This window comes from Pristis pectinata, chromosome 39, assembly GCF_009764475.1.
Source record: "Pristis pectinata isolate sPriPec2 chromosome 39, sPriPec2.1.pri, whole genome shotgun sequence".
Lineage (NCBI taxonomy): Eukaryota > Metazoa > Chordata > Chondrichthyes > Rhinopristiformes > Pristidae > Pristis > Pristis pectinata.
Genome location: NC_067442.1, coordinates 8,044,869 through 8,072,660, shown reverse-complemented (window position 1 = coordinate 8,072,660; position 27,792 = coordinate 8,044,869). Strand labels below are relative to the sequence as shown.

Here is a 27,792-nt window from a genome sequence, read left to right as displayed (position 1 = left end):
CATTCCGGCCTCAGACACTGACCGGGACCAGTCTGGGTCTCCGGGCTGTCCGATTTTAATTGGAATCGGAGAGTTTTTGAGGAGAGAGAAACACAGAGAGACGGAGCGGCCGGGAGCTGACAGCAGGATGTCTCCGCCCCGTCCGCTCGCTGCCTTTAAGTTGCTCTGTGCCGCCGCCTCTCGCTTCATTTCTCACTCAGTTCCGAGTGTCAGAGAGAGTTTGTGCAGAGTCGCCGACATGACCGAGACCGCAGCCGCCGAAGCGGCTCCTCCAGCCGCGCCCGCCGCCCAAACCAAGGCTCCCAAGAAGAAGAAGGCGCCCGCCCGGAACAAGCCAGCCGGTCCCAAGCTGGGCGAACAGATCGACCAGATTGTGGCGGGTTGTCTCGATAAGAAGGGAATGTCCGGGATCGCCATCAAGAAGGCTCTGGCTGACAGAGGGGTCGATGTGGTGAAGCGCAGCGCCCAGATCAGGTTGAGCATCAAGAGGAAAGTGGAAACAGGCTCCCTGCTTCAGACCAAGGGCGTGGGCTTCTCCGGCTCCTTCAAGGCCGGTAAGGAGAAAAGTTCCGTGAAACTGGTGAAGAAAGCGAAGAAACCAGCCGCCAAGAAGCCAGCGGCCAAGAAACTGGTGACCAAGAAGCCTGCGGCTAAGAAATCTGTCGCCAGAAAATCTGGGGCCAAGAAATCTCCCACCAAGACACAAGGGGGCAAGAAACCATGCGCTAAAAAAGCGGCGGCTAAGAAACCAGCGGCCAAGAAGGCGGCGCCGAAGAAGGCCAAGAGCCCCAAGAAGGTCGCAGCCCCAAAGGCGAAGGTGGTCAAGAAATCGGCAAAAAACAAACCGAAAGGCAGCGAAACCCAAGAAGGCAGCGGGCAAAAAGAAGTGAATGAAAAAGCGCAACTTGTAAAGACCTGAACCCAACGGCTCTTCTCAGAGCCACCCACATCTCTCGGGAAAGAGCTGATCCCGAATCCTGTGATTCCTGTCCCGGGACCGGGCTCGGATTTCAGGGGGAAACCACTTGCCATAAAACCCGGGATCCCTGGTACCTCGCGGATATTCGGTGCCCCCGTCCTGTCCCCAGCGTCTGAAGTAAAACACAGAATGGGATGTCCGGGCCGAGCGTCACCCCGGACTCGGGATGTGTTCAAGGCCGTTTCCTTCTCACAGATGCCGGGAGAGAGCGTCTGTGAGACGGTAAAACTGGCTGAGATTCCCCGCCTCACAGCCCAAAGCCCAACACAGGAGGCTCCCCAATTCACCCGGGATAATTTGACTGTAAACTGCTGAACCGTCTGGGTGGAGAGGTGTGGGGAGAGGGAACAGCCTTTGGGGATGGACTGGAAGGAGACGAAACAACTTGTTCAGGTATTTATTCAGTGATGTTACTGACTGATCTTCAACGTGGAACCCGCGCGATTATAAAAATATCGCCCGCGCTGTGTTTCGTTTCCTTTGTTCCTGACCGTTTCCAACTAACCGTTGGAAGTTAGCGGTTGTGGAAAGCGGGGGCGGAGCGAGAAGATGAGAGGCGGTGCTGATGTTTGCATCCTAACATTTATCTACAAACCCCCACTTACCCCTCCAGAGTTGTCAATAATTTGCTGAAAATCTGGTACACCCGGGTCTCCGACATATAATCGAACATTGTGGGGGACAAAGAGTTAACATTTCAGTCCAATGACATTACAACAGATCTCCGGGTCACTGCTCCCTCTGTGAGGCGGTGGGTGGCTCTGAGAAGAGCCTTTGTGTTGTGCTCGGGAGAAAGGGACGAGTTCTTCAACTCTGGAAGTGGCGGCCTTTCTGAAGTTCCCCACTCCCCCACTTCCCCACTCCGGACCCAGTGAACCCGCTGTCTCTCCGCTGGAAGAGAGCTCCATTCATCCATTCAACTGGCGGAAGCGGGAGGAACATGACGAGAAGGGAAGAGAAAGTTACTCCGCGTGTTTCAGACGAAGAGCGCCGGGCGGTGTCGCGGCTCTGGCAGATACACAGGCCGGTTGCCTGGAAACAAAATTGCCCCGCACTCGCCTCAGCCGGTGCTCAGGCGAGCCCTGCTGTTCTTTGCCCTGGTGCTGGGAGCAGTGCGTGCTTTCTGCGGGGCTTCATTTGAAATGGTGCCGGGAGTTACTGCTGTTCAGCGGACTCTGGGCCCCGCTGTTATGTCTGCTATCTGAACGTGACCTGGTTACAGTAAAATGTATAAATGATAATTGTTCTCATTATGCTGTGCGGCCCATTAAAATAGGAGTGTCTCATTTATTATTGCGGATTTCATAGAGCTCCTTCCCCCGTGCTCACCGCAACCGCTGATCAGCCCTTCCACAGATACCGTGAGTGGCTCTGAAAAGAGCCTTTGGGTCACTGGGTTCACTTTCTGTCGCTTCACTTGCTGCCACCACCGGTTTTCTTGGGCAACAGCACAGCCTGGATATTGGGCAGCACACCGCCTTGAACGATGGTCACCCCTCCCAGCAGCTTGTTGAGCTCCTCGTCGTTGCGGACGGCCAGCTGCAGATGTCTGGGGATGATGCGGGTCTTCTTGTTGTCCCGGGCCGCGTTGCCGGCCAGCTCGAGGACTTCAGCCGTCAGATACTCGAGCACAGCAGCCAGATAGACCGGCGCTCCGGCACCCACCCGCTCAGCATAATTGCCCTTCCTCAGGAGCCTGTGAACACGTCCCACCGGGAACTGCAGTCCGGCCCGGGACGAGCGAGACTTGGCCTTGGATCGCGCTTTGCCGCTGCCTTTTCCCCGTCCAGACATTTCCAAAAACTCAGCAAGAGTTTCCCAGAGAATGAGAGAATCCTCCCGCACTCGCCCTTCTTGTACCTGCTGGGGGAATGCAGTGTGGCGCTTCTGATTGGTGGAACAGTGCCTAATGCTATTGGTGGAAGGAATAACCCAATCAGAGATCAGCCTTATTCACCAATGAACAGAGGGCATCGAATGAAGCGCGGAAAGTAACCGCCAGCTTCCTACAATTTGAAATGCCCGCCAAAAGTTTATCAATTTATAATTTTATTCTCTGATTTCAGCATTTCTGATAATTTAACCCCCAACAACTGCTTACATTAGCGATCGGTCTGTGTATGAAATGCATAGGAGTTTGGACCGGTCTCTCTTCACAAACTGCGGTCTGAGCCGAGACTGCAATCTGACAAACTTGTTCCGTGAGAGGACCGCGATTCCAGTCCCGCCGTCTCTTGTGTCCCCGTGAAACGATGATGGACTCGGGTAGAAATGTGAGACCCATGTTACAGAACAGGGGGCTGCAGTTAGCAAAACACCATTCTCTACATCAGTAAAACAGTGACAACAAATTCCCGAAAACCTTCTTTACAACATCTGACTTTACACGGCAGGTGAGTGGGTGAAGTGTTTGATCGCGGACACACTGACTGGGAGGGAGAGGTGAAGCTCCGCTGCCCGCGCTTTTACCTGACGGCAGAGAATAGCCGATTATGGGGAGTCGGCGCGGAGGGACGGGTCTGTGTTGGAACTTGTCGTGTTTTGTGCGGAGTCGTTTGATGAGACAGCCCGGATGTGTGCTGGACTGAATCGTGCACACAAGGGGAGGTCAGAGTGTGACGAGACGCTAATGTAAGAGGACAGTGAACAGGAAGGCACAGCTCTTTCCTCTGCTGGGTTGGTGGCTCTTAAAAGAGCCTTTTGTTGTTCTTGGTGCCGAGGCCGGGTTCAGGCGCGCTCCCCGCGGATGCGGCGGGCCAGTTGGATGTCTTTGGGCATGATGGTGACTCGCTTGGCGTGGATGGCGCACAGGTTGGTGTCCTCAAAGAGCCCCACCAGGTAAGCCTCGCTGGCCTCCTGCAGGGCCATGACAGCCGAGCTCTGGAAGCGCAGGTCTGTCTTGAAGTCTTGAGCGATCTCTCGCACCAGGCGCTGGAAGGGCAGTTTGCGGATGAGCAGCTCGGTGGATTTCTGGTAGCGCCGGATCTCCCTCAGAGCCACGGTGCCGGGCCTGTAGCGATGGGGCTTCTTCACTCCGCCCGTGGCTGGAGCGCTCTTCCGCGCCGCTTTGGTAGCCAGCTGTTTGCGGGGAGCTTTCCCTCCGGTCGATTTGCGCGCTGTCTGCTTGGTCCGGGCCATTCTCGTCCAGCAGAATGAAATACAGGGACTGGAATGATGGAGCCCGCTCTGGGACCGGCTTTTAATGTGTGGGTGAAAGGCCGCCCCACAGCCTCTGATTGGCTAGAGGAGAGATGTCTATTATAGGGTTCCAGCACTGCGATTGGCTGCAGTTCCCTCATCGGTTTCCAACAGCCCGCGGCGGGAACATTATCTGTGACCAAATACGGAAACTGGTGACTGGGGGTCGGACTTCAGCCGATCAGACTGCAGTGTGATTGGCTGCCGGTGCAAATTCAAATCGCCCGCCAATTTCAGAGCAACCGGGACCGGTGCGTGAGGGAAAGTTTCTTACATTTCACTTGAGTCACAAAAATATAATGAATTTCACCATTTGAAGTAATCGATGTAAAATTTATTTTCCTGAATGAGCTGAATCTGAACGTATGCAGCACACTTGCTCAATCGCTTCCCGAGCTGTCGGAATTCAGTTCTGCGGGAGACAGAGAACAGGATTGGGACAAATATTAATTTTATTGCATTCACAAAGGGCTTTGTGAGAACAAAGCCGAAGGTGCATTTAAAATGATCACAGGAATCTACCGTGAACTCTACATTGAACCCCCAATATATCAACAAATGCATTAACCAAAATGAAATAATTAAAGTTTCCATCGACTCATGCTGCCGGGTCACTGCTCCCTCTGTGAGGCGGTGGGTGGCTCTGAGAAGAGCCTTTTGTGTTGTGTTGGGGAGAAAGGGCAGAGTTCTTCAGCCGCCGAAGCCATAGAGAGTGCGGCCCTGGCGTTTCAGAGCGTACACCACATCCATGGCAGTCACCGTCATGCGCTTGGCGTGCTCGGTGTAGGTTACCGCGTCCCTGATCACATTCTCCAGAAAAACCTTCAGCACCCCTCGGGTCTCCTCGTAGATCAGCCCCGAGATGCGCTTGACGCCGCCACGCCGGATGGCTGGTTTGGTGATGCCCGAGATGTTATCACGGAGCACTTTACGGTGCCGCTTGGCTCCACCTTTGCCCAGACCTTTGCCTCCTTTTCCTCTGCCAGACATGATGCTCAATGACACACCGACTGCTGATGTCTCCTTTTATACACAGCGCCTCGACCTGCAAGAGAGAGAGAGAGAGAGAGAGAGAAATAAAGAGAGAGAGAGAGAGAGAGAGAGAGAGACAGTTCGCCGACAAATACTTGAAGGAGCGGCTGAAAGTGACGCCTGTCCCTCCCCAGGCCCAGAAACAGGGCAGAGATCCCTCCTCCCACAGAGTACTTGGTGGGGGAGGGGGCGGAGGCCTCCAGTGATAAGAAGATTAATTCATTAAATACAAATCTGGGAAAGTTGTGGAACCGGATAGTGAGGGGGGAATGCAAATCACGGTCACAGGAAGGCAAAGGAGTTATAAGCAGATCTGTGCTCCTGGTGACTTCTACAGTGCAGTTAATGTTGTGGCGAGGGGGCTGGTGCAGGAGGGAGGGCTTCAGGTACAGGGATCATTGGGCTCTCATCCAGGGCAGGTGGGACCGGGGCAAGGAGAACGGGTTCCACCTCAACTGGAGGGGAACCAATGTCCTCACAGGGAGGTTCACAGGTTCTACTCAGGAGGGTGTAAACCAGTGTGGCAGGGGATGGGGACTAGAGCTGCAGGTCAGCAGGTGGGTGGACTGAGGAGAATTTCGGGTTTTGGGAACAGTCAGCCTGATGGGGAAGACGGGCAGGGCCGGGTAAATTAACACAGTGGGACTGAGGGGCTGAAGTGTGTGTGTTTCAATGCAAGAAGCACTGGTAGGGCAGATAAAAACAGCCAGGAGGAGTGCACGAACCTATTGATAGTGTGTTGGGAACACATATGGTGTGTTACCTCCCTGGTGCCAGGGTCAGGGATGTCTCGCAGCAGGTAGAGTACATTCTGCGAGGAGAGGGTGAGCATTCTGAGGTCCTGGTCCATTACAGTGCCAATGACATAGGCGCTGATTTTAGGGAGCGAGGTAGAAAGTTAAAAAGCAGGACTTCCAGGATTGTCATCTCAGGATTCATGCTCGTGCCACATGCTGGTGAGGTGAGACATGGATCCACTGTGTAGTTCAACGTGTGGCTCAGGAGCTGCTGCAGCAAGGAGGGCTGCTGGTTTCTGGATCATTCGGCTCTCTTTCAGATGGGACCGGTACAAACAGGACAAGGATGGTAAGGTGAGGGGACCTTGGATGACCCGAGAGGTCTGAAATTTAGTCAGGAAGGAAAAGGAAGCATACGCAAGGTTTAGGAAGCTTTAGGAATGTGGGCGGCACAGTAGCGTAGCGGTTAGCACGACGCTATTACAGCGCCAGCAATCGGGGTTCAATTCCCGTCGCTGTCTGTAAGGAGTTTGTACGTTCTCCCGTGTCTGCGTGGGTTTCCTCCGGGTGCTCCGGTTTCCTCCCACATTGCAAAGACGTACGGGTAGGTTAATTTGGGTTTAAAATGGGCGGCATGGATTCGTTGGGCCGGAAGGGCCTGTTACCACGCTGTAAATAAAATTTAAAAATTTAAATTTAATTTAAAATCAGACAGGCCCTTGCAGAATATAAAGATAACAGGAAAGTGCTCAAACAGGTGATTAGGAAGGCCAAAAGGGGCCATGAAATGTCCTTGGTGAGCAGGATCAAGGAGGATCCCACAGCATTTTATACTTGTATTAAGAAAAAGAGGATAATAAAGGAGAGGGTGGATTCACTCAGGGATAAAGGGGGGACGTGTGCTTGGTGTCAGAGCAAGTAGCTGAGGCACTGAATGAGTGCTTTGCATCAACATTCACTGAGAAGGAATTGGAGGACAGTGAAACATCCTCATGTGCTGGAACATTGAGGTTAAGGAGGAGGTGGTGCTGGCTATTCTGACAACCATTTAGGTGGATAAACCCCCAGGGCCTGATGCCATCAACACCAGGTTATTCAGAGAGGCAAGGGATGAGATTGTTGGGGTGTTGACCAATATCTTCATGTCCTCTTGAGCCAGAGGCATGGTCTTGGAGGACTGGCAAGTTGCTAATGTTGTGTCTTTGTTCAACAAGGTAAACAGGGATAACAGTTAATTATAGACCAGTGAGCCTCACATCAGTGGTCGAGAAGCTATTGGAGACAGTAGTTAGGGGTAGAATTTATGCACATTTGGAAAGGCATGGCCTACGTGGGGATTGTCAGCATTGTTTTGTGCAGGGAAGGTCACGTCTGACAAACTTGACTAAGTTTTTTCTTGGAGGTGACAAAGGTGCTTGATGAGGGCAAGGCAGTGGACGTTATCTACATGGACTTCAGTGAGGCACTTGACGAGGTCCCTCATGGCAGGTTGATTCAGAAGACGAAAATGCATGGGATCCAGGGTGAATTTCCAGTTTGGATTCAGAGCAGGCTTTTCTATAGAAGACAGAGTCAGAATAGGAGTGGAAGGCTGTGATTCTGGCTGGAGGTCCATGGCCACTGGGACCTATTGTTTGTGATACACATCAATGACTTGGATGTAAATGTGGATGGGTGGATCAGTAAGTTTGCGGATGACATAAGATTGGTGGAGTTGTGGGCAGTGCAAATGACTATCAAGGCTATAAGCAGAATATAGATCAGCGACATACTGTATATGGGCAGAGAAGTGGCAGATCCAGTTTAATCCGGGTAAGTGTGAGGTGCTGCACTTTGGCAGGTCAAATGGAAGTATACAATTGGTGGTATACCCCTTCATGGAAGTGAGACACAGAGTCCATGTCCATAGCTCAGTGTCAGTAGCTATGCAGGTGGATAAGGTGGCTACGCAACTTGATTACTCCCAGTGCCACGTGCCAGTTAGGGCAGGAATAGAAAGATAGAACAGATGAATGTGTGGCTGAGGAACTGGTGCAGGAGGCAGAATTTCAGGTTCTTTGGAACCTCCTCTGGGGCAGAGGCGACCTGTACAAGAGGGAAAGGTTGCGTCATAACTGGAGGAGAACCAATATCCTGGCTGGGAGGTTCACTGGTGCTAATCGGGAGGGTTTAAGTTGGTTTGGCAGGGGGATGCGAACCAGAGCACTAGGTCAGAAAGGGGAGGGGTTACGAGGAAGATATATGTCATGAGCAGTAAGAACAGGCAGGAGCACGGTAAGAGACACAATGGGATGGACGGGTTGAAGTGTGTATATACAGTAATGCCAGCAGTTTTATGGGGAAGGGTGAGGAACTGAAGAGCAGGGATCAGTACATGGAACTATGATGTTGGGGCCATTACAGAGACTTGGTTGAGAGAGGGACAGGGCTGGATGCTTAATGTTCCAGGGATTCAATATCCTCAAAAAGATGGAGGAGGAGGTTAAAGGGGGAGGGAGGTAAAAAGGGGGAGGGGTTGCACTATTAATCAGGGACAATATCACAGCTGCACTCAGAGGGGACATAATGCTGGGCTCATCCACTGAGTCTATATGGGTAGAAATCAAACATAAGAAAGGGCCAATCCACAGACACAGCAATAGCCGCCGGGAAATTGAGCAACAGATATGCAGGCAGGTGAGGGAATGTTGTAAAAGCAGGGCTGTTGTAGTTGGTGACTTCAACTTCCCTGGGAACTCCTGAGTGCAAGAAGTTTAGATGGGGCAGAATTTGTTAGGTGCATCCAGGAGGGTCAATATGTAGATAGTCCAACAACAGGAGGAGCCTGGCCATACTTGAGCTGGTGTTGGGTAATGAGCCTGGCCAGGTGAATGAACCTTCAGCAGGAGAACAGTGACGGAACAGTGACCACAACTCCTTAAGTTTTAAGGTAGCTATGAATAAGGACACATAAGGACCTTGCGGGAGAGCATGAATTTGAAGCAGGACAAATTACGACAGCATTAGGCAGGAACTCGGGAGAGATAACTGGGAACAGCAGTTTTTGGGCAAGTCCACATCTGACATGTGTAGGGTGTTTAAACACCAACTACACAGAGTACATGACAGGGATGTTCCAGTAAAGGAAGGCCAAGGATGGGAAGGGAAGTGAACCTTGGATGACGAGAGAGGTGCTGAATTTAGTCAAGAGGAAAAAGCCTGTGTGAGGTTTAGGAAGCTAAATTCAAACAGAGCCCTTGAGGTTTATAAAAGCGGCAGAAAACAAACCAGGAAGGGAATAAGGAGAGCCAGGCAGGGCCGTGTAAAGTCCTTGGCAAGTAGGATTAAAGAGAATCCCAAGGCATTGTATAAATACATCAAGAGCAAGGGAGCCGGTAGGACCACTTAAGGATAAAGGAGGGAACATGTGCTTAGAGGTGGAGGATGCTAGTGAGGTCCTAAACGAGAACTTTGCGTCAGTATTTACCAAGGAGAAGGACATGGAGAACAGTGAGATCAGTGTGGAACGTGCTAATATGCTAGGGCATTTCATCAAGATAAAGGAGGTAGTGTTGGTTCTCTCAAACATTGAGGTGGATGAGTCCCCAGGGCCTGATGTGATATACTCAAGGTTATTGAGAAAGGCAAGGGATGAGATTGCTGGGGCCTTGACCAATATCTCTGTGTCCTCTCTCGCCACAGGTGAGATCCCAGAGGACTGGCAAGTAGCTAATGTCGTTCCGTATAACCCTGGAAACTATAGATGGGCAAGTCTCACGTCAGTGGTAGGGAAGTTACCAGAGAGAATTCTTCAGCATAGGATTTGGAAAACCATGGCCTAATTGAGGACAGTCAGCATGGCTTTGTGTGGGGCAAGTAGTGCCTTACTAACTTGAGTTTTTTGAGGATGTGATGAAGGTAGGGCTGTGGGTGGTGTCTACATGGATTTTAGTAAGTCATTTGACAAGGCCCCTCATGGGAGGCTCATCCAGAAGATTAAGATGCATGGTATCCACTGTGCAGCCACTATGTTTCAATTCAGAACTGGCTTGCACAAAAAAATACAGGCGAGTGGTCGATGCGAATTGGTCTGGTTGGAGGTCTGTGACTATTGGTGTTCCACAGGGATCTGTACTGGGGCCTCTGCTGGTTGTGATATACGGTATATGTAAACGACCTGGATGAAAATGTAGATGGGTGGGCTTGAAATTTTGCAGGCAATACGAAGATCGGTGGTGTTGGGGATAGTGTAGAAGATGTCAAAGGATACAGCGGGTTATTGATCAGTTGCAGATATGGGCAGAAAAATGGCAGGTGGCATTTAACCTGGCCAAATAAGAATTGTTGCACTTTGGGAGATCAAATCTAAAGGGTTAGTATACAGTTAATGGCAAGACCCTTAAGAGTGCTGATGTGCAGAGTACTCTTGGGGTGCAAGTCCATAGCTCCCTGGAAGTGGCTGCACAGGCAGATAGGGTGGTAAACAGGGCACATGGCATGCTTGCCTTTATTAGTGGAGGAATCAAGTTCAAGAGTCAGGAAGTCATGTTGCAACTTTATAAAACTTTGGTCAGACTGCACTTGGAGTATTACATGCAGTTCTGGTCACCCCGTAATAGGAAGGATGTGGAGGCTTTGGAAAGGGTGCAGAAGAGGTTTACCAGGATACTGCCTGGATTAGAAAGCATGTATTCTAAAGAGAGGTTGGACAAACTTGCGTTGTTTTCTCTGGAACGGCGGAGGCCGAGGGAAGATTTGACAGAGGTTTCTAAGATTATGAGAGGCAGAGATAAACAGCAGTTATCTTTTTTCCCAGGGTTGAAATATCTAATACCAGAGAGCATGAACTTAAAGTGAGAGGGAGTAAGTTTCAAAAGAGCTGGAAGGGAGTTGTTTTCTTTAAACACAGAGAGTGGTGGGTGCCTGGAATGCACTGCCCGGGGTGGTGGAGGCAGATACGACAGAGGCGTTCAAGAGGCTCTTAGATAGGCACAGGATTGTGCAGGAAACGGAGGGATATGGGTATTGTGTTGGCAACAGGCATTAGTTCAGTTGGGAATTTGATGACTAATTTAATTAGTTTGGCACAACATTGTGGGCCGAAGAGCCTGTTCCTGTGCTGTACTGCTCCATGTTCTAAGATGGCATGATTGCCTTCATCGGTCGGGCTGTTGAGTACAAGAGGAAGGAAGTCATGATGCAGTTACTGTATATAAAACTTTGGACAGGACACACTTGGAGCATTGTGTGCAGTGCTGGTCACCCCATTATAGGAAAGATGTGGAGACTGCGGAAAGGGTGCAGGAAAGCTTTACCGAAATAATTCCTGGATTAGACGGTATGATCTGCAAGGAAAGGTTGGACAAACTTGGGTTGTTCCCCCGGCAGGTCAGACGCTGAGGGGAGACCTGATACAGGTTTCTAAATTACGAGAGGCACAGATGTGGTAGACAGGGTAGAGATTGCAAATACCAAAGGACATGCTTTTAAGGTCGGGGGGCGGAATTTTAAAGTGATGTGAGGGGCAAGTATTTTTTAATCAGAGGATGGGAGGTGCCTGAAATGGGTTACCGGGGGCAGCAGTGCAAGCAGTTCGGGGGAGTTGAAGACACTTTAGATAGACATATGAATATGAAGGGAATGAAGGGATATGGATGATACACAGGAAAAGGACATTCAGTATAAAATGGCATCAATATAGGCGCAACATCATGGGCCAAATCGCCTGTGCTGTACTGTTCTCAGTTCAATGTAACTATAATGCTGAGACCAGTGCAGAGACCTGGTTGTGAGAGGGACAGGACTGGCAGCTCAACGTCACAGGGTATCGATATTTCAGACGTGACGTAGAGGGAGATAGAAGAGGTGCAGGAGGTGCATCAGTGATCAGGGGTAGTGTGACAGCGGCACTCAGAGAGGACACACTGGAGGGCTCATCAACCAAGGCAATGTGGGCAGAGCTCATGAACAGTGTAATCACTCTGATGGGGTTGTACTGCAGGCCTCCTAATGGGCACTGAGATAGAGGAACAGATATGTCAGCATGCAAGATGCAGAATTTGTTTGGTGCATCCTGGAGGGTTTCTTGAAATAGCATGTGGATAGTTGGCTGGAGGAGGGATCATTCTGAATCTTGTATTGGTAAATGAGCCTGGCCAAGTGATTGGGACTTCAGTGAGAGAGCATTTTGGGGAGAGTGACATCAACTCCTTAACTTGGGGATGCGGGAGTGCTGAACGAGAGGAAGGCAAATCACAAGACTGTCAGGGAGGCACCAGGGGGAGTTCTTTGGGAGCAGCTGTTAATGGGCGTCCACATCTCGAACGTGGAAGGCATTTTAGGACCAGCTTATGAGAATTCAGGACCACTACATTCCAAGAAAGGGGAAAGACAAGGGTGGCAGGGTTCAGGAACCTTGTGTGATCAGAGATGTTGTATATTTAGTCAAAAGAGACAAGGAAGCATGTGTAAGGTGCAGGAAGCTGAAATCAGACAGGGCCCTGAAGGAATACAAAGGAAGCAGGAGAGACGTTCCGCAGGGAATGAGAAGGGTTAAAGGGGCTGTGAAATGTCCTTGGTGAGAAGGATTAAGGAAACTCCAAGGGCATTTTTATACATACAGTAAAACAATTGGGTTGCTATGGAGAGAGTTGAACCTCTCAATGACAAAAGAGGTAATTTATGCCTGGAGCCAGAGGAAGTGGCAGAGATACTAACAATGTGGTAAATGCAGACTCACTCTTACGTTTTAAGAATAAATTGGATAGATACATGGACAGGAGAGGTCTGGAGAGTTATAGACTGGGTGCAGGTAAATTGAACTAGCAGAATATTGTTTAGGCACAGACAAGAAGGGCAGAATGGCCTGTTTTCTGTGCTGTGTTCTATGAACAAACCCCTGAAGTACTTCACATCAGTATTCAGGAGCAGGACATGGTGGGAGAGAGCGAGAACGAACCATGTAGTGAAGGCGAATAATCTCGGGAATATTGAGATCACGGAGGAGGGTTTGTACTTTTCCCCAGGGTAGAAATGTTAAATAGTCGAGGGCACAGGTTTAAATTTCAATGAGATGTGTGGGGTGAGTTTTTATTTACACAGAGGGTGGTCGGCGGCTGAAACGTGCTGTCAGGGGTGGGGGTGGAAGCAGACACTATAGCGACATTTCCCAGGCATTTGGACATGTTACGGACTCAGTGAAAGTCCCTTTAAGATAGAGAGTGTGTGTGTATGTGTGTGTGGGGCGTGCTTACGTCAATAGAAGATAAAGGACGTAATGACGTTGTTGAAGAAGTCAGAAGAAGAAGAAGAAGGAGAGAGAGAGAGAAGGGAGAGAGACACCAGCCTGCTTGTTTTCTCTATCGATGGATGAGAAACAATAACTGTGTTTGCCACTGAAATCCATGTATGGAAGTTGGAAGTAATCCGGTGGAGTTCACTTTGTTGCTGACCTGTAGAAGGAAACAGGTATTTGTGTGTGGACGACCACGGTTCGGATGCTTTCGGGGTGAGGAAGTCACTACCGAGTAAACACTGAAGTGTCGTTTGGGTTCCATCGTGGAACATTTGGATTTCGTATGTACTCTCTCTATGTTTTTCTACATCGACATCTTATCTTCAGACAACGGTGGTTGTTGAAGAAGCCCTTGCTCATTTTTCACCTTATGGCTTGCGGAACTGAACTTTAAGAACCATTCCGGAACTGGGAGTTTTGGACTTTGTCACACACACACACGACGAGTTTAGTTTTGGGGTTAACGTTCAAGGTTTAACATTTTTGAATTCTAACATACTAACATTTTTACTTTTATTTTACGTATTATCATAAGTAGTGATTAATAAAATAGTTTTTAACACTGAATCATGCTCAGTGTGTTTCTTTTGTTGCTGGTTTGTGACAGACAGGCCCAGGAATCTGCAGGGAACGGAGGGAAATGGATCGTGGGCAGGGAGACAGGTGCAGGTTAGTTTAGTTGGCGCAGACATTGTGGGCCGAAGGGCCTGATTCTGCGCTGTTCTACGTTCTATACTGACCGATGTGTGTGATCTAACAAAATATAGTTGAGGATGAGAGGAATTAGGAAGTCAATGTTCCAGGATATTCAGTGTTCCACGCGAATGGGCAAAAGGGAAAGGAGGGGGGCGGCCTTCTTCACCACGTGGGGGTGAGGGGGGTGTAGATGTGGGGACAGTGATGGGGACTCGGTTTGTGGGGAAATAATGAGCAGCAGGGAATAGAAGGCATGGGTGGGAGTGGTCTCTGGACCCCCCAGGTGTTGCCTCGCGATAGGACAGAGCACGAATGGGGAAATATCAAAGGGAACTGTGACTGTCATGGGTGGTTTCATCTGTGTATTGATTAAACTCATCAAACTGGCAAGGTGCCGTGGGAGAGGAATGTGTGGAGTGGGCAGGGACTGTTCCTTACAGCAGTGTGTTACACAACCTACCCAGGGACAAGACATGTTAGATGTGTGTCTGTGTAATGAGGTGGGATCAATGAAAGATCCTGTGGTGCAGGATCCCTGAGGAAGAAGTGATCACAACGTGGGAGAATTCCAGACACAGTGTGAGGGTGAACACCCGGCTCCAGAACCAATGGCCTCAACCTGAATGAGGGCAGTTCACGGGTGTGAGGGTGGAGCTGTCTGGGGTGGACGGGGTAAATAGGCTCAGGGACAGGGCAGTGGGTGAGCAGTGGCAGATGTTTAAACAGATGGATCATAACGCTCAGCAGACACTGATGCCAATTAGACAGAGGGATCCAGGAGAAAGATGAACCTTCTGTGGTCAACAAAGGAGGTCGAGGGAAATATTAAATCCAGGAGCACATTAAATGGCAGGGGCTGGTGGTGGACCAGAGGACTGAGGAGTTTTCAGGGATCAGCGACAAGCGACTCAAAAGCTAAAACTAACAAGGAAATGGGAGCTGGTTTAACTCAACAATTCACGGTGGGGACACAGCAAACATGCCAAAGACATCTGATGGGTGAAATACTGTCAACAATCCGTAACAATCCCATCACGAGGGGAAAAACTGATGGGACTAAAATCTAACATCGCCGGGTCCCAACGACCTGCACTCGAGGGTTTAAAGGAAGTGGCTGGAGAGAAGTTGGAGACATTGGTTGCAGTTTGTCAGAACTCACTGTGTTCCAGGAAGGTCCCAGTGAGGAAGTGAAGGTTTAAGAATTGCAACCACACCTATAACTGGCAAACAAAATATATATATTCATTTATATTTCTTTAGCAAGGACTAGCAAGCTAATGACCCACTAGTCAGGTTGGAATGTTAAGTATGTTAACTGCTTTTGTTTCGGGTAACGAACCATCCGATATGTCAGACGGTGGCGATACTGAGTGTAATTAACATCGAGGTGAAGACTATGTCTGAACAATGAAGGGTGATACCTCCCTTTGAAAGCCTTGATTATAACTCAATTATACTAAGACAAAAGGTGTGATAGCTGTCTCGTGATCTCTATAGCTTGACCGAAACTCGCGGCGCCGTTTGCATGGGATGTGCGTGACAATTCCTGTATAAATGTCTGTGTGCCCTTTCTTAGGGTAGAACTAGGGAAGCGACTCTTGGCGAGTGCTGAAGAGAATTCTCCTAGCAGTGCACTGCTAATAAAGGTATTTGTTCGAATCGACCTCGTGGCACTGTGTTAGTTACAGCGGACGGAAAGGGGAATTGATTTCGGGACAACAATTTGGCGAGCCAGCCAGGAGTCCAAGACTAGGTATCGGAAGCGGCGTGAGCGATTGACGGGGATAATGGCCACCTGAGACGGACGGGCCCACAAGGTACGATTCACCTTGATCCCTCTCAGGCAGTCGGGGACACCTGATCGATCCCTTCGCTTACCGACAATCCTCTGACGGACTCCTCGCGAACCTGTCCGAGTGAAACAGGTAAGGAGGGGTTCGAGTCCCCAGTTAAGTTAAGTACTGTTCGGGGTTCGAGTTCCCAGTTAAGTTAATTTCTGTTCGGGGTTCGAGTCCCCAGTTAAGTTAAGTTCTGTTCGGGGTTCAAGGTCCCAGTTAAGTTAAGTTAAGTTTTGTTCGGGGTTCGAGTCCCCAGTTTTGGATTAGGGATTTTAAGTTGTGAATTTCAAGGTTTTGAGCTCTAAGTTCTGAGATCGGTTCTTCAGTACTACCACCATGCCTTAGACCGGTTCTTAAGAGGGGAAATACCCCACGGCAAGGTCAGGAACCTGAAGTGGGTGAAGGAAAGAGACCGATCTTATAGGTAATCGCAGCGATTCGTACCGTCCGATCGGGTACAATACAAAAATGGGACAAACTCTCGATAAGTCTGGGTCCAATACCCCACTATCTAAGTTATGTAAAGACGATCCGAAGAACGAGAGTAACTTCCGTAAATTATCAGCATGCCTCAATAAGAAATTGGGAAACGAAATATGGCCATTGGGGGGAACTTGGGACGTAGATAAATGCCTAAAGGCAGAAAAGTCAATTTGGGAGCGGAATACAGGGGAAAAATGGAAATTGTTAATGTCCACTTGGAGAAAAACGGCCGAAGACCTAACAAATAAATCTAAGCAGGCTAGCTGGGAACATAATGCGCGCAGAAGGGGAATTAGTGTGTGTGATGAACAGGGAAATCCTAAGAGTTGGGAGGTCCTGAAGACTCAGTGCGGAGACCACGATGCAGAAAAGAGCAGAAGGGAGAGAGGAGAGGTAAATGAGTTCTATAAGGAGAAGAGCAGAAATAAAAATAAAAGTAGTAAGGATAAAGTGGAGGTACCTCCCGACATGTCTGGCATGCCCCTGTTGTTCCAAAGTAATGATACGGACGAAGAGGAGGAGGATTGGATGGTTCGACCCACAGCCCCTACCTACACCCCGGTTTCATTGCCGCTCCATATAATGCGGCTAGCCTGCCAGCCGTCCCACCCCTACCACCAGCGACTGCTAACCAAGTCCTCCCCCCCCCCCCCACAGGACAAGTCAATGAACTTATTGCGTCCCGAACCAGGATACGGCTTAGTCGAAGGGAAAGCCCACAGACAGGTGGCTCTGAGGCCACAGACAAAGGACGAAGCTTTTTGGCAAGGGAAAGTCCTTCAATAGATTCTCAGACGGACACCGACTCTGATTTTACCACTGATTATGGCGACCCTACATTTCCCAGCATACCAACCATGTTGAACGGGGTTAAGGGAGCCAAGGTTAAGTAACAATTCCCCAACAGGAGTGTTCCCAATCCTGATCTAGCCCAAGCCATCGCTAATCCTACAATCCAAATTTACACCCCTTGGAAGCCTCAGGAGGTGTGCTTAATCATTCGTCAGGCGCCCAACCATAAACCCAACCCAGAGGATTTCATAGATTACGTGATTGGAACAATTCAGATGTATCAGACCGCCCCCCAAGACCTGTTCAGTCTTTGTTGCATGACCCTTACGACTAATGAAGTGGCACAGTGGAAAGAACACCTGGGTAACTATGCTGACTGGACAGCCTTTCAGGCGGCCGTCCGGCCTCAATACCAGGTGGCCACTATTAGAACTGCCTTTCGTAAAACCCTCCAACAGCCTATTGACATAACTAAAGTTTTAGAATGCCGACCAAAACAAGGTGAGGACGGCCCAGACTTTTGGAAACGTTTCTGTTCACTTTCCGGTACCTACGCAGGGGACGATGCCTACAACAGAGGCAATGCCTCCCCCCATTTTAACGCCCACCTATTACAATGCATCCCTGCGGGAGTGGCCTCAGCTATCCGCACTAATGACATGAATTTGCCTGACCACACACGACAAGCCATGAGGAGGGCGCTAGTCCACTTCTGGAGTAACGGGCGCGAGTCGAAAGCCACAATGATAAAACAGGAAATGGTGCAGAGACCCCCTCGGCTCCAACCTTCCTACTCCGACAATACGGGCTATCAAATGGAGCGGCAATATTGCGTTCCAGAAGGGGTTGACTGGTCCAGTAAAGGATACCCACTGTGCCCCAATGACTTAAGAGCCCCAGTGTACGGGCCCCCTTGTGAGCCACCACAACAACCCTCTCGTAATTACCTAGGACCCAGGGGACCCCAACAACCCACACCGGCGAGCGCCAGGCCGAAGGGATGCTACCTTTCTGGAGCACCTGACCATTGGCGGAGGGACTGCCCCCACTACCGTCATCGGCAGACCAGACCCCTTGGTAGACGACAAACTTTTTCAACCAACAACTTGTTTTCTGCCTGACTAGACGTGGAGAGTAGCCTCTCCATGTACCCTGCTCTCACCGATAACCCGGACGATGAACCCATCGTCAATTTCTTAGTTGAAGGGAAGCCGATTCCCTTTTTGATAGACACGGGAGCAAATACTTCGACCCTTAAAGCCCCTTGTATTACTCAGCATGATTTTAAACTGTCCACTGCTTCAGTTCCATTGAGCGGACTGGAGGGACAGGAAAGATCCTACCCCTTAACTGAACCCTTACAAGTTGAATTGGAAGATCGGGAATGCCGGATCCAGTTTGCAGTAACCACAAGCCTGGATGTTAACCTAGCCGGGAGGGACCTGCTCTGCTCCTTCCAATTCAAAATACAATGCCTGGATGACGGTATTATCATTACTGGTCCTAAAAACCATAGGATACGCTGGATTCACCAGCATCCTCAGTGGTGGACGGTGAACCTCACGAGCAGCGATTTTGACCCACCCTTGGTCCCCACTGACCCGCATCTGACGCTAGATTACGACACCACTGGGGCCTCAAGGGAACTAGAAGTGTTGTATGCTCCTCTCCTGGGTAGCATGGTGACCGTCACTATTTTAGAGGAAGTAGTGGGGAAGGAGGGGGCAGCACTTCTAGTCCAAGTGCCTAATGAATTGTGGAATCAGTCAGTCCCCTCACATTACCCTGTCAGTTAACGAGGGACATAGACCAAAGGAACTGGGATTCCGAGCCCACCGGCTTGAGGTACAGGCAGACAAAGGCCTTTTCGGTGTTCCTCAGGCTCTGCCAGGGGGGCCCTGACTTATTACCTCGTCCCTTTCTCGGTGACGGGCTGTTTACACCATAACCAGCCCCATCGACTCCCTTCGGATGAACCCACTCCCGATTTATGGTCCGCATCGAAATCCGAGATAGGATACAACGCAGTGACCCCAGTCCAGATCTGTGTAAGACCGGGAGCACAACTGCCTTCCGTCCCACAGTATCCCCTTCGGAGAGAGGCAGTCGACGGAATAACTCAGTTAATAGATTCATTCTGAAAACAGGGCATCTTGGTTCCTTGCCAAACACCTTGTAACACCCCCATTTTACCCGTCCCCAAATCCGGACTAACAGAGCGGCGCCTTGTACAAGACCTACGCAAGGTCAACGAGGTGGTGGAGCCACTACATCCCGTGGTCCCGAATCCAGCTACCATTCTCAGCAGTATCCCTGCCGATTCTTGCATTTTTACAGTTGTGGTTTTGCAGCATGCATTTTTCGCAATTCCTCTCTCTCCCGACTCGCGGTACCTGTTTGCTTTCACCTTCCAAGGTCAGCAATACACTTGGACGCGCCTCCCCCAAGGTTTTATACACTCCCCGACTATTTTTCCCAAGTTTTACATAATCAACTCCAAGGGTTGCACCTTTCTGATACATCCACCATTGTCCAGTATGTAGACGACCTTTTACTAGCAAGCCCCTCGGAGCCCGCCAACATCGCGGACACGAATAGACTACTTAACGCGCTCCACTCGTGGGGATACGTAATACCTCCACAGAAAGTAAAACGAAACCAGCACTAGGTAAAATTTCTGGGCACCCTTTTAAGTGCTACCGAGCGGCAGCTCACTCGCGAACGTATTACGCCCATCATTGCCACCCCACCGCCCACTACACAAAGGGTATACGCGCCTTCTTAGGGTTAGTAAATTTCTGCAGACAGTGGCTACCTAACGTGGCACTCCCTACTAAGCACCTCACACCCTTGGCCTCAAGCCAGTCCGTGGGACCCTTTGAACTTACCAAGGACAAAAGGGAGGCCTTTGATAGCCTCAAACAGGCCCTTGCCAGCGCCCCGGCCCTGGGACGCCCTTTGTATGGTCGCACATTTCAGCTCTTCGTGAATGTCCTGGAGGACCGTGCTACAGCCGTCCTTACTCAAACCCATGGGGATAGGAAAAGACCGGTGGCATACTACTCCACTCGGCTGGACCCAGTTGCAAGGGGACTTCCACCATGCTCACAAATGTTTCCAGCCATTTATTCCCTAGTAAAAGCAGCCTCCAATATAACCCTGCAACAGGCAATGGTGGTTTATTCCTCCCATACCGTAACGGCACTCTTAACTTCTCACCAGACGCAACACGTTACCCAGGTCCGCTTAAACAGATACGAGGTTGCACTCCTGAATAACCCACTCCTCACTTTTGCCTACTGTATCACCATTAATCCTGCCACCTTCCTGGAGTCCCCACCTGAGGATCTTGAGGACCCACCTCATGACTGTCTAATGCGTAACCACTTTTCAACTGCACCCCGCCCGGACCTTTCAGATAAGGCCATCCAGTCAGCCGAAATAAACCTGTACGTCGACGGTAGTTCCTACATTTCTGAACAGGTCATCCACCTTAGTGGCTATGCCGTGGTTAATGACTCCCAGACTGTGGAATCTGCATCTCTGCAGCCCCCAGTCTCTGCCCAAAAAGCAGAACTCTTTGCCCTGACCCGAGCTTGCATTTTAGCCAAGGGCAAAGTAGCTAATGTCTTCACTGACTCCCGCTATGCTTTTGGAGTTGCCCATGATTTTGGCCAACTCTGGGCACACAGGGGATTTCTGACCTCTACAGGTAGCCCCATACAGAATGCGGTTTATGTAAAGAAACTCCTACAAGCCATCCTCCTCCCAAACAAATTGGCCATCATTAAATGCACTGCTCACCTTTCAGATGCCTCCCTAATAATCCAGGGCAATAACAGGGCAGATAAAGAACGACATTGGCAGCACGCGAGGGGTCTAAAACCATTTCCACTATGGAAAAACAAGCAATTGTTTGCAAGCCAAATATAGCAACGCCGGGTACCCCAGACATGGTCACTGTGCAGCACTTACAGGGGGACGCCACTGACTCAGAAAAACAAATGTGGAAGGCGCACGGGTGCACCCACTCTGCGCTACAGCTTGCCAGGTGGTCCTTTTGAATGCATACAACTCGACTTTATTGAATTACCGCGTGTACATTGTTACAAGTACTGTCTTATTATTGTTGATGTATTTAGTACATGAATTGAAGCTTTTCCAACAACCAACAATAAGGCCTCAACAGTGGTAAAGTTATTGCTCACAGAGGTTTCTACCAAGGTTTGGGGTACCCCGACGGATAAGCTCTGACAATGGCCCCCACTTCATAGGCTAAATAAATAAGGAATTGTGCGAGGCATTGCATATCGAACAGCAGTTCCACTGCACCTGCCACCCTCAGTCAGCAGGTGTAGTAGAGAGAGCTAACAGCACCCTGAAGAATAAACTTACCAGATTAGTGTCAGAGACAGGTCTAAACTGGTTGAAGGTTCTCCCCTTAGCATTATACCATATGAGAATCACCCCCCACTCTCCCACCGGGGTATCGGCTGCTGAAATCGTGTATGGGCGTCCAGGAAGAACCCCATGGGACGCCGCCACCCAACCCCCCACACAGGTTGACCTTAATATCATGGGGGATGAATTACAAAGGTATTTCAGGCAACTTACATCCTCTTGAAAGTTTCTTCATTGGCAGGTGGAGAGCTCCTTTAAACCACCTGAAGGGCAGAACACAGAATTGCCTGAGCTGGAAATCGGAGACTCTGTACTGATACGGGATTGGGAGCGCCTTAAACTGGGACGTCGGTGGAAAGGCCCCTTCCAGATTCTACTCCAAATACCGACAGCTGTGAAAGTAAAAGGCCAGGAACGTTGGATTCATCAGAGCGACTGCAAACGATGGCCACTGGAGGAAAGCTAATACCTTTTAAATTCGGACTCCTCACCATTACCAGTACTCTTGTGTGGGCGTTAGAGGATAATTTGTTTTACAAAATACATATGCAGCTACATGGGAATCGCACCATTTGTTACCCCTAGGCAGAGTCATTGGAAGGCCTTTTTATAGCCACACCCAAGCTGGAGCCCCAGGGCCCTCTTAAAGTATGAATTTTCAAAAACAAAGTGTGTTGGACAGATGGGAACTTACAGGAGGGTGCTGCCGTATAAATGCTTGCAAGGAACAGTAACAGGTCCTAGTAGTACAGCCCACCACCAGCCCTTCTCCCACTGTTTCACAGGATTGGGGTGGGGTTGTGGGCTAGCAATTGTACAGCATACGATAGCATGTGCCGCCACTACCTGTACAGAGAGGAATTGCGGGTTTAAAGGGCGATGGTTTCGCTGTGAGTGCGCTGCCACCAGGTGTGCTACGTTACTTGCAGGAGAGTGATGGGTTTGTGGAGAAGGGAACGGGACCCACGTGAGATTGTCTAATGTCTCTTTAGAATGGCTAACCAGGGATAATTACCTGAGGGAGCATGGGGGAAATGTTGCCTGGATCTCTTGGTATTCTCAAATGCCCAGTCCATGGCAATCGGGTGATGTAACCTGCTACCGGGCTAAGGAAGAGTAAGTGTTCCTCTTTAATGGCACTTACACCACAGCCACCCCCACTCTGCCAGGCTGGTTTGCAATAGGAACGATCGGGCCGGTCACGGTCCCCTGCCCCCAGAAGGCTCATGTCCGACGAAGACTTGTGGGGCGGTCAGTTAGTGAGGAGTTCTGGGAGGATTGGAAGGATCCTGTGTCATTGGGATCTCCCTTAGCATCGTTAGGCTATGGATTCCTGAGTACTCTCTCTCTGGGGGGTTCGGCAGCAACTATAGCCGCAAAAAACCGGAACCACCTTATTTGTGGACTGGCTGCACTGGGAAACAGTACTATGGAGGGCCTGAAGGCAGTGAACCGGGAACTGGCAGAGCTTCGACTTTATGCCCAGCAGACCCGGTATGTTTTGGACTACCAGTTGGCTCAGCAAGGAGGAGTATTTGCAGTTTGTCAGACCTCACTGTGTTCCAGGAAGGTCCCAGCTGGTTGGAAAACCTCAGATGTGACTCCATGGTTGGAGAAGGGTGGAAGACAAACAGCAGGGAACTGTGGTCCTGTTCACTTCACATCTGTTGTTGGCACCGTGCTGGAGTCTGGTATCAATGGGGAAATAACAAGTCATTTAGAAAAGTTTAACGTCATCAAACCAAGTCCACATGGTTTATAGCCACAGAGTCACACAGCACAGGACCAGGCCCTTCCGCCCATCTGCTCCATGCTGACCAAGATTCACACCTCAGCCAGTCCCATTTGCCTGCATTTGGCCTTTCCCATCCATGGACCTGTCCAAGTAAGTTTTAAATGTTGTTAATGTACCTGCCTCACCACTTCCTCTGGTAGATCATTCCATGCACTGACCACCTTCTGGGTGAGAAGGTTGTCCCTCTCGTTCCTGTTATATCTTTCCAGATATAACAGGGACAGAAGCGTGGAAGTAGTGTCAGTGGGCAAGCACTTTGGGGCTGCTGAGCAGAACTCAGGAGGTTTCAAAGTAGTTCTGGAAAGGGGGAGACAGATCGTCTGGAAATTGTGTCTGGGCTGGTGGTGGAGGAGTCCGGGGGATGGGGAAGGACAATTCCGTTATCATTAGACAGGAGAAGGTAACTTCAGGGAGAGACGTTACCTGCAGGCAGACTGACGTTCGTGAAGTGGGAATGTACTCAAAGGTAAACAGTGAGAGTTCAGGGCCAACGTGCTTCTGTCAGGGTGAAGATGAAGGACGGCAGCTCCCTGGAACCCTGGGTGTCCAGGAATACTGAGGATTTGATGAAAATAATAAGGAGCAGGTGGTGGGTAAAGAGCACTGAAGGCTGGGAAGGCCCTTCAGGTGCACAGAGAGTGAGTGTGGTGTGCGACTCACAGAAATAGGAGGGCAAAGAAGTCACAAAATACCAGTGGCGGCTGAGATTAAGGGAAACTCAAGGATTTTTATGTATATCAAGAGCAAGGGGTAACCGGGGAATGTGGGGCCTGTGAGGGAGCAAAGCAACAACCTGTGTGTGGGGCCAGAGGGTGTGGGCAAGGTCTGAAATGAATCATTCCCATCTGTGTTCACTGAGGGGAAAGACTGTGGTTGGAAGTTTCAGTTGGGGCAGTGACATTCTGGAGCACATTAAGATTAATAGAGAGGAGGGATTAGATGTATCAGCAGGGATAAAGGTGGATAAATCCCCAGGTCCTGAGGAGATGTATCCCAGGCTGCTGTGGGAGACAACAGAGGAGATTGGTTGGGCCCTGACGGACATATTTCAATCTTCACTGCTCACAGGTGAGGTGCTAGGTGACTGGAAGACAGCAAATGTGGGATCTTTATTCAGGAAAGGGAGCAGATTAAGCCAGATAATTAAAAGCCAGTTAGTATAACATCTGCAGTTGGAAACTTTTTAAAGTAAAATTTTGAGAAACAGGAATAATCTGCATTTGAAATGCAGGGATTGATCAGGGATGGTCAGTGGGACATCCTGTCTGACTAATTTAATTGAGTTTGTTGAGGAGGTAACTAAATATATTGCTGAGAGCAGTGTGGGTGATGTGGTTTGCACGGACTTCAGTGAGGCCTTTGACAAGGCCCCACATGGAAGGCTGGTCCAAGACATCAAAGCCACTGAGATCCAAAACTGTCTCGGTAACAGGAGACAGAGGGTGATGGTGCAGGGTGGCTTTTGGGGTAATTGAAAGTCTGTGACCAGTGGTGTACCACAGGGATCAGTGCTGTTTGCCATCTACATTAACAATTTATCTGTGAATAGGGGGTGTGATTAGTAATTTGCAGATCACACACAAATTGGTGGTTTTGAGTGTAATCTTAGACTACAAAATGATAAGAATCACCTGGTAAATTGAGCAGGGCAATTCCAGATGCAAGTTAGTCCTGATAACTGAGACGTGAAGAAGTTTGGAGAATCAAATGACGGTAGGATGTGTTGTGAATTGAGGGCCCAAGGGAGAATCCAGAATTAGAGGGACACTGACGTGCAAGTACAAGGATGCCTGACGGTGGCAGCTTTAGCTGGGTCATTAAATACAAGTCTTGGGAGAATTTCTTTGAAACCTTAGTTAAACCACGGCTGGAACAGTGTGCAAACCTCTGATCCCACACTACAGAAAGGATGTGACTGCACTGGAAAGGAGATTCACAAGAACACGTTGCCTGAGGGGGTGGTGCAGGCAGGGATTTAAGGACCATGGGGATGAGCACTTGAATCACCAGGTACAGTAGGTGACAGACCAAGTGCTGAATTAGCAGAGACAGATTCTCGGTGGTCAGCACAGACATGATGGGCTGAAGACCCTGTTTCTCTGCTGCATAAACCTGTGACTGTGGAAGTGCAATGGGAACCTGGAACACAGCATTTCAGGCCAGACTCACCTGGAACATTCAGAACCCAGTGGCAGGGATTTCTGTTGGACTAGGGGGATGGAGGGGCAAATAATGAACCACCTCCCTTCTGTAGGGCACCAAACTCTCCCCACCCCCATCACGGAGTGTGTTACACCGGATGTATCAACAACACTCCTTTCATGTGGTAAATTGTGGGTAATACTCAGAGAGACGGCTGACAGCTCAGTCACAGTGGGAGGTTCCATATATCATCCCAGAGGACAAGGGGTTCAGTGTGACAAGCTCAGAGCTGAGGCCCAGGCAGCCAAAGTCACTGCAGGCAGTTGTGGGGTGTCACAGTCACAGGGCTTTACAGCACAGGAACGGGGGCTTCGGCCCACCACATCTCTACTGACCACTTTGCCTGTCTGTACTGCTCCCACCTGCCTGCATTAATTCCACATCCCTCTCTGCCTTGCTCACTGAAGAACCTGTACAGATGCCTCAAGCACTGTTACACAGTTCCCTGAAAGTGGCAACACAGGCAGACAGGGTCATGAACAAGGTGTATGGCACACTTGCCTTCATCCGCTGAAGCATTTAGTGCAAGAGTTGGGATATTATGTTACAGTTGTACAACACGTTGGTCAAGCTGCCCTAGGAGCACTATGCACAGTTCTGCTCGCCACACTACAGGAGGGATGGGATTCAGCCTGAGAGTGTGCAGGAACAATTCAAAATGATGATGCCTGGACTGGAGGGCTGGAGCTATAAGGAGACATTGGAAAGGCTGGGTCTGTTTCCCTAGAGTGAAGGAGACTGAGAGGTGACATGATAGAGGTAGATAAAATTATGAGAGGCACAGACAGAGTAGATAGCCAGAGTCTGCTTCCCATGTACAGGTGTGTGAAATTAGAGAGAATAGGTTTAAGGTAACAGGCAGAAGGTTTAAAGGGGACCCGAGGAGTAAATATTTCACAGAGAATAGTTGGTACCTGGAATGAGCTGCCAGAGGAGGTGGTGGAGGCAGGAACACACAAGGTCTCTCCATTCAACAACACTTCCCAGGACCCTGATATTCACTGTGTACATCCTGCCCTGGTTGAACTTCCTAAAATGCATCACTTTGCATTTGCAACATCCTTTCCCCACTTTCCCAGTTGATCCATTACCCGTTGTAACCTCAGACAACCATCCACTACACTACCAGAATTACGAGGATGTTGCCAGGACTCAAGGGACTGAGCTGTGGAGAGAGGCTTAGCAGGCTGTGACTTCATTCATTGGAGCACAGGAGACTGAGAGGTAATCTGACAGAACTGTATAAAATAATGAGGGGCCACAGAGAGGGTGGATGTGCACAGTCTGTTCCCAGGATTCAGAAATCAAAAGCCAGAGGGCAGAGGTTTCAGCTGGGAGGGGAAAGATATAACAGGAACCTGAGGGACAACTTTATCAGCCAGAGGGTGGTGAGTGTGTGGAACGAGCTGCCAGAGGCAGTGGGTGAGGCAGGTACATTAACAACATTTAAAAGTCACCGGGACATGTCCATGGACGGGAAAGGCTGAGAGGGACTTGGGCCAAACGTGAACAAATGGGAGCAGCTCCGCTGGGCACCTGGGTCAACACGGACACGTTGGGCTGAAGGGCCGTTCCTGTGCTCGGTGATTCTGTGACCAGTTCTGGTGTCATCTGCAGACTAACTACCCGTGGCGCCGGCATCATCCTCCTGATCAATAACCGTGAGCAACGCCAGAGGAGCATTGCCGCTCCCTGGGACACACCGTTGGCCATAGGCCCCCAGGCTGAAATGGAGAGGATGTGAGGACACAAGAGGGGCCACAGAGGGAGGGGGCAGAGATGTCGGAGGGTCCCAGGGCCGGAGAGGGGGAGTGGTTGAGGACCAGGGAGGGATCTGCCCCCAGGGTGAGGCGGGGAGCCGGGGGAGGGAGGCGCCGACACACACTCACCGCTCACCGGCGGCAGCAGCAAGGGAAGAGGCCGCTGCCCACAGTGGAGGAGACGATGGCATCACCTCTCATTATTCCAACCCCAGCAGGTACAGAACGGCGCCGCTTCAGTTCAGTCTCCGCCCCTCCCCGCCCCCCCCCCCCACCCGGAGGTGAAGCCTCACCCCCGGGCCCAGGCCTCGCCGCCGCCCCGGGCCCGGACAGGCCCGTTGCTGGGGGAACGACATCCGTGAGACAAGGCCGACCTGTGACGTCTGCGCGTAAATGGGTCACATGTGTGCTGGGTGTCCCCTGACGTCAGACAGCAGCCCGGGGGGCGGGGCGGAGAGAGCTGTCAATCAGAGGGGCGGCAGCGGGCGATCGGGTTTTGAATCTGCAGCTGGGGAAGGGGAACAGGAATTGTCAGCGGAGCAGCAAAGGGGGGATTCACATGGGGCGCGGCAGCCTCTGAACACAGAAAGGGAAAGGTCCCGCACA

The 27,792-nt window shown here is 50.3% G+C and overlaps 4 protein-coding genes and 1 pseudogene across 7 annotated transcripts in view; 1 reads left to right on the top strand and 4 right to left on the bottom strand.

Annotated features, from left to right (window-relative positions):
• Window positions 1–27,445, bottom strand: part of LOC127587210 (histone H4) — a 226,995-nt gene extending 199,550 nt beyond the window's left edge. For 2 of the 4 annotated variants that reach the window (XM_052045414.1, XM_052045412.1), the window contains exons 1-2: window positions 27,316–27,445; window positions 22,986–23,117 (exon numbers count right to left, since the gene is read on the bottom strand). The gene's annotated coding sequence lies outside the window, so the exon portion shown is untranslated. Of the gene's footprint in view, window positions 1–15,074; window positions 15,093–22,985; window positions 23,118–27,315 lie in introns of those variants that run through there. The other 2 variants (XM_052045413.1, XM_052045416.1) reach the window with 2 other exon arrangements.
• Window positions 8–1,355, top strand: LOC127587200 (histone H1-like; annotated as a pseudogene).
• Window positions 2,393–2,975, bottom strand: LOC127587205 (late histone H2A.L3-like). Its single transcript, XM_052045406.1, has one exon. It carries the CDS (start codon window positions 2,771–2,773, stop codon window positions 2,393–2,395), a length of 381 nt encoding a protein of 126 aa, XP_051901366.1. The 5' UTR covers window positions 2,774–2,975.
• LOC127587204 (histone H3) lies at window positions 3,042–4,190 on the bottom strand. The gene has a single exon (XM_052045404.1). The coding sequence runs from the start codon at window positions 4,115–4,117 to the stop codon at window positions 3,707–3,709; it is 411 nt and encodes a 136-aa protein (XP_051901364.1). The 5' UTR covers window positions 4,118–4,190; the 3' UTR covers window positions 3,042–3,706.
• Window positions 4,525–5,179, bottom strand: LOC127587213 (histone H4-like). The gene has a single exon (XM_052045420.1). The coding sequence runs from the start codon at window positions 5,165–5,167 to the stop codon at window positions 4,868–4,870; it is 300 nt and encodes a 99-aa protein (XP_051901380.1). The 5' UTR covers window positions 5,168–5,179; the 3' UTR covers window positions 4,525–4,867.
• Window positions 27,446–27,792: the final 347 nt, after the last annotated feature.

Coding starts and splice junctions, on each gene's coding strand:
- LOC127587205 (XM_052045406.1), bottom strand. CDS start 2,773: ATGTCTGGACGGGGAAAAGGCAGCGGCAAAGCGCGATCCAAGGCCAAG.
- LOC127587204 (XM_052045404.1), bottom strand. CDS start 4,117: ATGGCCCGGACCAAGCAGACAGCGCGCAAATCGACCGGAGGGAAAGCT.
- LOC127587213 (XM_052045420.1), bottom strand. CDS start 5,167: ATGTCTGGCAGAGGAAAAGGAGGCAAAGGTCTGGGCAAAGGTGGAGCC.